Consider the following 10,296-nt stretch of genomic DNA (forward strand, 5'->3'; position numbering starts at 1 on the left):
ACTTCGGAGGAAATCAAACTATTTGAATGCAAAAGTATCCTGATAAAAGCTGGAAGCACATAGAGACTTGTATATAAAACCAGCCTGCTACAACAATCTGTGGATTTTAAAGCCTGAAAAAAAAAAAAAAAATCTAAGGATGGGCTTTTACATTTCTTACAGTAATTTCTTCACCAAACCCAAAAACTGGGGCTCTGTGTTCAATATACCGCATCTGTAAGTGAGGGCTGAGTGTAAGACACTTAGTAACATTATGGATTGTCCTCTATTATAAATGTTACATCCTAATATGATGTTTTGCGCTTTGCTTATCCATTAAGGTAAGACCATCGTGAAGCATTTAGAGATTGTACCATGGTTCTACTGCACGCTTTGTGAAAGTGGGCATTTAAAATACAGTATCGTATCCTAATCTGCCGTCTTTCGCTGCAAGGCAAGAGGTTTAGGTACCTAGAAATGCAGGAGGAACAGTCTACCGTAGTTCCACTGCTGCTGTGAGAGCCATTATGTGAGAACTGCCTTCCGCCTTGCTTTCTGTTTCAGCACTGTGGTGCCCAGCTTTGGCAACGGCCGACTGCTCTGGGGCTTCCTGCCTGCCTAACAACGGGTCAGGTGGAACACTGCTAAGGAACAGCTGAAATCTGCCTCAGTACAATTGTCTAAAATTGTATCATGGATCAAATTTTCATTTTTCAACTGACAGATAGAGTCTTTCATTAGAGAATAAAGCACTTCAGAAGAATTAATTAGAAGTCGAGCAGTTAGACCAGTAGCAGTTATTTACCTGCATCTGAAATTAAGCCTCAGCAAAGTTCTGACTTGCCCAAATAATCATTCTGAACAGGTAACAAGTCAAGAATACAGCTCAGCTCTGCTTTCTTGGTTCTGTCACTTAAGCAGTTCCTCCCATGAAAATTCCAGCTACAAAAAGTAGCAACTAAGTGCAAGTTCACTTGTAAGAAGCAAGTTTGTCTTTTCTTACAAGAGCTCACAAATGATCAACACAGGGGCCTGAAATAAAGGGACAATGTCAGCAACTGACCTGCTCAATAGTTTTGCTTATTTGCCCTGGGACTGCAGCACTCCACCTAGGACGCTCTATACGACTTCCCAGCTGCGCAGGGTCTGTCTGAGCCAGGCTGTTCTGCGTGAGGCTACCAACCCACCCACCCACGCACCACACAGCCCAGACCCGCACCCAGAGTTAACTTCACATCACGATGCTGCCTGCCCTCAGTTGTATGCTTAGGTATACTCGCAATGGATGACCTTAGTGTATTTTTCCCCCCACTTAAGTGCACTTAAATTTGTTCCTGAAAAGCAGAATAAAACATGGTGTCTCTCAGCAGAACAGAATCAACAGAATGATGCACTTTGTCACTTGGAAATAGTGACAGTTTTATAATTGCATGTTCATACAAAAAAGGCTTACTTGTAGGAAGTAATTTTATTGTTGAAATAACTTATTTACAAAGATAGTTACTTTACAGCTTTACAAAGCAGACATAATTCTTCTCAGAATAAAGTATGAAAACAGCGACAGATTTAACACTGTCTAAATGCAGTTTATTCCAAAAAGAAATCTACAGCAATCATTAGACTAAATCATACCAATCACATAATAAAATGCTGTCCCTTGCAACTACTACAGTATAAAAAGACTTTTTGTCGGTCATGATCTAGTGGATTAAGCATCTGCTACACTTCTTTCTTCTTGAGTATTAGTGGACCTACATTATCCCCTGTTAATTCATTGTGCTTGTTGTGGGAGCCATCACAGACAGGGAACTAGAAGAAAGCATACACGAGGAATTAGTATAACTACAGTAACTGCATGGTGATTTTTCTACTTCTTCCTATGCCAAGAGTACTTTGGTAATGTCGCTAGTTCCACCTACTGTGTCCCATTTCAGCATGAAACTCCCCATCTCCTATCAGACACAGGACACATGTTACTACTGGAAAAAAAACACTGCTAACAGGTAACTAAGTTTGTGAGGTCCTACAATAGCTGTTCTTAGACACAAAGTTAGGGACAAAGCCTTTCCCATGAAAGAAGACCAAGCAAAGCAGTCATCACAACGAGTGGTTTAAGGTCTATTGCGGAACTAGTGAAAGTGCTCTTAATAGATTTAATAATTTACAGCCACAAAGTACTGTTTAAGAAAAGATGAAATACTTTCCTGAAGTGATTATTCTGAAGGGAGAATCATTGAGAGGGTGAGGTCCAGGGCAGATTTTTTTGTTAAAACAGGAAAGCATTCGGTCCAGCAAGGACAAACCAGAGTGCACTTGGGACATTCAAAAGAAATTGAGGGTAAACAAAAAACACTCATGTACATCTAATTGATTTGGGGGATACGCACTACCCAAACCAGTCATCTACTGGCTGCTTTGCACCAGATGGGGATACGCTCTCCCTCACCAACACAGGTGCGGCCTTACTTTCATTCTAATACGAACCATCTTCTAAGCATTTTTGTAAAATAGTTATCTTCTAGTTAGTTGCAATATATTTCCAAATATTAAACAAGGCTTGCTTGGTTTTAATCTACTCACAGGTAGTCACTCTCTAAGTGTTTCTAGAAAAACCCTACCATGTTTCTTACAAGTTTCTACAGTTTCTTTCTGCATTTAGATAAGTTTACAGTAGAGAAAAATAAGAACTGTGCCACTCTCAAAAATCAAGAACATGTTCCAACTTCAGAAAAAAGCAACAGGTCAACATGTAGCAATTCACCACCAAAGCACTGATAAAAATATGCAAGTTTCAACCTCTAATCCTACAGTAGCACAAAGCATCTTACCGTCTTGGAACGCCAACATCTGCAGTAAGCTTTAGTGAGGCACAGATCTTCAATGTTTATTTCATTCACTACTTTTGGATTTTCCTTCTGGATCTTGAGGTTAATCAAGCTATCCTTTTGCTGTTTCTTCTTGGGGAGGAACGGACGAACAGCGAGGTAACCGAGCAAGGCCAGCACGCCCAGGAAAGGCAATAACCGCAGCCATTCTGAAACTGAAGACAGGTGGAATTTAGATTGGCTCCTGACACCACTTCAGTATGGTGCAGCATCAGCCACTCTCAAATGACTTAGGGTAGGGATCGGGGTTGCTCAGTCAGCAAGGCTCTGAGGGCAAACAAGACTCTGTGAGTAAGTCTTAAGAAGAAAGATGACCCAGATTAAAACCTGGGTTTTACTGTAGCCAAGGTAAAAGTTTGACTCCTAGAATTTCATCTGAAGTTTCATGTCAACACTCCAGAAGACGAATCAATGGAAGAGAATAAATCCAAAAAGAAAGGCGTACTGAAGCAAGGAACCCTAAAATTACAGGGTTTCTGCTCACTGGAGGTACACCAGCACTGCGTACTAGCAAACTGGGCGTGATTACATGCGGTAAGTATATTCAATGCCAGTATCTTAACATTCTGTATATGAAGAACCATTCAGTAAGTTTTATAATTCAGTTTTTAATTGCTTATTTCATTATTTTTAGCTTCTTGAAGTTTTCCTCCTTTTATTTGTTTTTATTTATTTTTCAGAGCTCTGTTTGCTCAGGGATCTGCAACACAGAAGAAGTCCTGAGATCAGGTAAGTCAAGCCACAGAAAATTGGTTTTTACCAGGCTGAGGAACTTCTTTTCAGTACAGGTAGGAGATTCAAGTATCCTCTGCAGACTTAGCTGCCTTGCTACATCATTATAAATCTACACGTACTGGTGAGAGAAAGACTTACTGGGCTTTTTAAGAAATTCATCAACATCTGGCATAAGTTCTATATATGTTGAAGGTGGATCCACTTTTCCAGCAAAACAAGCTGTGACGATGCTCCAGTGTAATTTAAGTACCATGGTGCAATAAAGGAGAGAACATTTTTCTACATTTCTGGACAATACATTAAATCTAAATGCTCACCAAGAAGTGGAAGAGAGTTTAAAAATATTTCAAAATGAGAAGCAAAGAAGTGTAATGAGCTGGAGTACAAAAAGCTGCACAAGCACTTTGTGAGACAAGACACTGTAATCAAGTTCCTTTGTTAAATGATTTAGGATCAGAACACAGCAAAATGTTGTTCTACAGTTTGTTTTTTGAGATTCAGATGTACAAGAAAAGAAATGCAATAGACCAGGGTAAGGATGCTAGGTAGGTTGTAGCTCCCAGATATTACATTATTCTGTGTAGCTTGATTTTACTTGTAATAATAGAGCACATGTTCATGCTAATACTTTTCTAGTTAGCACACAGTGGCTGCTTCTTAATAATTTGAATTTTCTGAAAGTACACCATGTAATGAAAATACTTTGTGGGACTAATTTTATGTTCTTTGAGCTTTCTATAGCCTTTGACATGAAAACCACACTTACTGCATTTATCTGGGAATGCACCACAACTGTACAAATCCTAAAGGCACTGCAAGAACTTTCAGTAGCCTTTCCATACCTGCACTTGCAATGGTCCCTCTGCACAGCAATTGACAAAATTTGCTAAGAGTCACTGCAATAGACTAGTCTCTGTTGCTCTTTTCTCAGTTCCCCTAACAAGCTGTAGGGCCTAAAGAATAACAATTAACACTGAGATACTTAAACACTTTCAGTTACAGAAAATACCGAGTTTCCTGGACAGCAGTACCTGTTTGTCCTTTCTGTCGTTGCTGTTCCAGAACACTCCGTGAATAGGAATCCAAATGCACTTTCTGACCTTACCTGAAAGACTGACTTGGAACATACTTTAGAAGAGAGGAAAAATATTTGGTCACTGAAAAAGATTTCCAAATTGAGTATCTAACCTGACTGTTGGTAAAGAGGTAGATCTCTGCAAAGCTACTCTGAACTCTATGACAAAGCATATTTTCCAACAGGTGCCATAACCAGCAGCAGGGCACCTATCGTGGGTGAGGAATGCAATCTGGCTAAGATTGACACACAAAAAGGAAATGTCTCACATGAGAATTAAATGCCATTCAAAGAGACTGGCAACTAAACAGCAAGTGGCATCTCAATACAGCTTCAAACTCCCTGATACAACATCAAAATCGGAACAGCAGTCATGTCTATGGGAGATGCACAACCAGTTGGGTTCATCCAAATGAAACAGGAACATGACAGCTGTAACCTTTGAGAAAGGAAATCAGAAACAAACAGGAACAGGAAGTACAAAGATATTATTTATCATGGTTGTTATCTAATATTTGTACCATGCTAACTGCTGATAAATAGTTTTGTCCTCACTAGCCAATTATTTCTTTACATATATCTAATCTGGGAGTCTCTGGAAAGCCCCCAATTACACCAATGCATACACTAATCATAAACTGACTTGTTATTGCCAAAAGACTGCCAGAAGCTCATACTTTTAGACTGAAAAATCAACATGACCATGCTTCTAGGGCCTGAGAGACAAGATACTGTCACAAAGTAAAAGTCACAGATATTTGGACTGAGTGGGCAGGGATGGGAGAAAAGCTTCACCCAAACTAATCCTACAACTGCAAGCTGCTCTGTGTTTCTGAAGCCATTCAGACCTTTCTGAAGCTGATGTAAGGCAATTCACAAGACTGTTTTCAGAGCAATTAACTCAGAATTCAGCAATTACATGGATTCTGAAGATTCTTTATCAGTTCTGCTGCATGGGAAGAGGCAGTCTTTGGAGCCAGAAATGGAGAGCAGAGTTATCAGAGAGGTTAGTCTTCGAACTTGACTTGTGTTAGTCAGACACCAATCCCAAAGAGAAGTCCTGAAAAGTATCAGCAACATCACTGAAACAGGAATGCCCAAAGAATTCCAAGCAGCTGAGGCCACAGACCATAGGCCACAGCTACATTTTCGAGGAGAGGTTGTCTGAACTTTTAATCCAACAGTAACAAGTCCAAAAAAACCCCAAACATAGACACTGTGAACAGAAATGGACTGGCCAGCCACCTAGGGTCAAATCAAAGCAAGTGGTCCCTGCTTGTCCTTCACCCACTAATCCTTTGATACCTTTCACTCTGATTTATGTTTTAGCTAATTTCTGTGGAAATGAACCTGTGCAGACACAAAAGCAGCTTCCTACAGTAACAGCTCAACTGCAAGCCAAAATTTTAACAAGTATTAGCTACCAGTCGAAGTCAGGATTGGAACTGTGATTGTACATTCTCTAAACTGATGAAATTCTTCATGCAAATTCAAATTACTCAAGTGTCCTGGGTTTGGCCAGGACAGGATTAATTTTCACCAGAATACAGGAAGGGGCACAGCCAGGCGGGCTGACCCAACCCCACCTGGCCAAACAGAGCCGGGTATTCCATACCATGTGCCGTCACGCTGGGTTCCCGTGGGGGGAGCGGCACGGCAGGAACTCACTCGCAGCTCGGGAGGGCACAGCGGCAGTGCAGTCCGGGAGAACGTTGTGCGGTTTGTGTCGTGTTTTCCCCTTATCCGTATCGTTGTTGTTCCTGGTCCCTTTGTTTGCTGTTCTGTTAAACTGCCCTTATCCCGACCCACCAGTTTCTGCCTTTTTCTTCCCATTCTCCTCCCCACCCCGGCAGGGGGAGGGGCGGCCGCGTGGCGCTTTTGTTGCCGGCCGCAGCCCAAACCAGAGCACTCAGTTACATTCTCTTCAGAACTAATAAGCAGTTCTAAGTGTTTTCTGTTGTTTGCTTTGGTCTCTCAAGGGTGTTCTCACTGCGACACAAACACAAAGGACTGCACACACCACTTTAATATGTCTACTAGTTTACGAAAGTAGAGAAATGACAGTCGTTTTAGTGACACAGCACACTTTAAATAAATTAAAAGGCAAAGCTATGGGTAAGTTAACAAGCCACTCTGCAAATGAAAAATTCATGGTTCGGATGCGTTCTGAAGACTCTGTTATCACATTATCATCCTTCTGTCCCTTAGTACTGTAAAAGATGATCCACAGACCTGTCCTCTTCCTGCCTGTTACATTAAAGTTCCTCTTAACATGCAGGCCAAGCGTAAGACAGCCCACACATGGCTGTGTTATGTTATGGAAAGTCTACCACCTAGATTCTTACATAAACCTTGAAATTGTGACCACGTGCTATTTTGAGGTGAATGCCTATACAGTCTTAATGACATATAGCAGGATAAAAAGCAATGCCGGCATGAGACAACACTCTTCAGCAAACTTGAGAAGAGAAGGGTAAGGTAGCTGTGACAAGAAACTGAAAGAGGCTTCCGAGCAGCAGTGGCACCACACTTTAGATATCCACTGTCAAACCCAAGGTCAAACATTCTTTCCTTCCTCCCTGTTGCTTTTACCTTCAGGAGTTTTGCATTGGATGTTAACAGTTTTCCTCTTTCCAAGCAAGCAGTTTTTCGTTGTGATTTGGTGAGGTCACAACAGACAACGGGTGTCTCAAGACTTTTAATCAGCACACTCTACAACATGTTATACAAAAGGATCCTCACTATACTTACGGTCTGTTGTTTCTACAACTGATGCACTACAGGAACCGAAGCTGCATCCGCCTGGAAGCTAATGAAGGTTTACAGAAGCAATACAAGAGCTAACAAGCAAAGGACTGCACTGTTCCAGAATTGGGTTCTGGCCTGCCTTTGCGAACAAGGCCTATGCTAGCGAGTGTTTTATAGTGCTGGTCCCTGACTAAGTTCAGCAGATGCCACCAAAGGACAACTACTAATGCACTTTAGATATTTTAAGGTCAATACTATTTCTCACTTTCCAAAAAGAAGCAAAGAAAAATGCTTGACATGTTTGATATGTCCTTCACCAAAGAACATGTTCCTCTGTAATTTGTAGTAGCAGTAAACACAAAAGAGAATATTAATCTAATTGTCTCTATTATCTAATAGTCTTTCACTAACTGTAATTCAATGGATATGATCCTGTAAGCTGCTGGTGCAAAGTAACTCCCAGCACTGGGAATCCCCTGCTCTTAGAGGCTTCTGACTTTAGGACATAACAGATTAAGACCACAACAACAGTACAGAAGAGGCAGCACTTGCTGAAGCAACCTAGCTTTCTCAGATGAAACTTCAGACTGACAGCAGCTCTGAGTGCAGAGAAGTACAGGACTCTTCAGTGAGCAATGAGGCTTCAATGACTTTCAATAACTTTTAAGCTCTAAGAGAGGATCATTTTTTAATGTAGGTGCCTAGGATGCGGCATCCTATGATTTCCTTTTAAAAAGGCTCACCATGTTGTATTTACCCTATGCTATAACGTTAAGCACTTTGTACAGTTTTGCTGTTTTTTCCTCCATTTCCATTCACATCCACCCTAAGGGGAAGATATATACGCATGACAACAGATATTGGTCTAGTCTAGCTGACTGTTGAAAAAAAATGAGAAAAGTGTAAAAATGTTGTCTTTATAGCTATGTATTTTTAATTATACCTCTGTTTCCCCTCTTTAGAGTGTTTGGCACAAGACCAGTCAACAAAATCACTAAGAACTAGAGACAGTGGACTTTTTGCAGGTACGCTCATTAAATCCTACCAGGTCTCAATGCAATTTCTGGCTTGTTTCCTTCTTTCACCTTAGTTTAATGTTTTTGGGACTGACATTTCACATGTTTGGTCTCCACTTCAGGTTTCAGTTATTTGTTTCTTGCTCTCCCCCCCAAATGCAAGGAAGTACCTGTCAGTGGGGTAAATAACACGACAGCACACGAGCTCTCCCCCACTGATCATTCTATTAAAAAAAAAAAAAAAAAAAAGGTCTGAACAGAGGTCTTCAGAACAAATTATATTACTACTATGTAGTATGAATAAATAGAGAAGAAATGCACAAATAATCCTGTTACAGAAATGTGCGTTTGGACAAGTGAAGCAAGAACAGATTAAATTCAAGCATTACCAACCTTAACAAATTTTAAGTACAACTTCTGGTTAAAAGGGCAATGACTTCAATAGGAAACTGCCAAATGCTAGGAATATGAGCACCTGCACTGTTCGGTAGCTGATTGCATCCCCTTCCTCCCAACTTTGTAGCTGCTGAATTTCTCCATTCGGTAAATAAAATTAACAGCACTTTCAGATGAGAGAGTAGATGTGGGGAAAGAAGAACGGTTCATTTAAAACTGGTTTCCCTGTCATGGGAAAGATAGTGGGACTTCAAGTTTACAAGCAGCATAAACATGCTGGGAAAAAAGTACTCAAACCTGGTTTTAAATAAATTGTGCCTGTTCTAAATTAAATCATTTTCCAGCACTGTTAAAACCATATAGCTTAGTGCTGCAAGACAAACATTTAAGGTTGATTCTACACTTTGAAGACTTTCTCTATTTCCAGAGTTTCTGTTAGAGCATTCCTCTTATTTATTATTGCCAAACGAATCTTGTCATTTGACACTACTTGAGGTTCTGCCTGTACTACCACAGCTGAGCCTGGGCTCGGATAGTTCCAGTTTGCACTGAAATACACTGATCACCTGAAGAATTTGCTAGCATTTAGTTTTTCTTCTTGTTTGCCCTGTGAAAGGGCTGTGACTAATGAATAAGTATTTTCACTCTCTCACCCAGAAAATACTTATAAAAATGATTAAATAAAAAACCCCACCTAATTTGTGTACATAGCCAGCTCCCAGAAACAGATATTTTTTATTCAGCAGAGACGCCCTCTTTAACCTTTTAAGCAAATGAAGAGGCAGCGTTTAAAGCCTTCAGCTAAAATCCCATTTTGTGTATGTGCGCGGCCTCTGACTTGCTGGTACTCGCACAGGGAGGAATCTTCAGTACAGTACAACCGGGCTGGGGCTGATGAGCCCGCCTGCTACGGTTTATTCTACCGCTACGTTGTACTCCGCCTGTTACCATCTACCTCACAGGGCACCTTAAACGTCTGGTCGGACAATTTCCCTGCTGAAACACTTTAACGGCGATTTAACGGTTGGGTTCCCCTCCTCCATGACAGACAACTTGTTCAGCCCAGCCGAGAGCAAGCGAGCGATGCCCGGAGCCAGGAGGGGAAGCCGCAGCCCGACGCGAGGCAGGCCCGGGGGACGTGCCGGAGTCCAGGCAGAAGCGCGGCGCTCGGCCCGGCCTGGCCCGGCCCCGCCGCTCCCCTCACACCGCCCGGGGCCGCCGGAGGGGCGGTGGAGAGGGGCGACACGGGGGTCCAGGCCGCCGCCGCCCCCCCACCTACCTGTGAGGCGGATGAAGCCGCCGACGCTCTCGGGCAGCGGCAGGCGCCTGAGGTACGCGGGCAGCTGCACCTTGACAATGCGGGCCAGAGTCTCCAGCACCATGGCGGCGGAGGTCGTTAGAGTGGGAGCGGAACGCGCCTAACCGCGCGCCTCCTCGGGCTACTCCCGCCGCGCACGCGCCG

The 10,296-nt window shown here is 42.2% G+C and overlaps 1 protein-coding gene across 1 annotated transcript; it reads right to left on the reverse strand.

The window, feature by feature from the left end:
• Positions 1-1,432: 1,432 nt before the first annotated feature.
• CISD2 (CDGSH iron sulfur domain 2) lies at positions 1,433-10,290 on the reverse strand. Its single transcript, XM_075421438.1, has 3 exons — positions 10,114-10,290; positions 2,808-3,019; positions 1,433-1,788 (listed from the first exon to the last, which is right to left on the reverse strand). Exons 1-3 carry the CDS (start codon positions 10,214-10,216, stop codon positions 1,699-1,701), a joined length of 405 nt encoding a protein of 134 aa, XP_075277553.1. The 5' UTR covers positions 10,217-10,290; the 3' UTR covers positions 1,433-1,698.
• Positions 10,291-10,296: the final 6 nt, after the last annotated feature.

The sequence above is a fragment of the Opisthocomus hoazin genome, chromosome 5, assembly GCF_030867145.1.
Source record: "Opisthocomus hoazin isolate bOpiHoa1 chromosome 5, bOpiHoa1.hap1, whole genome shotgun sequence".
NCBI lineage: Eukaryota > Metazoa > Chordata > Aves > Opisthocomiformes > Opisthocomidae > Opisthocomus > Opisthocomus hoazin.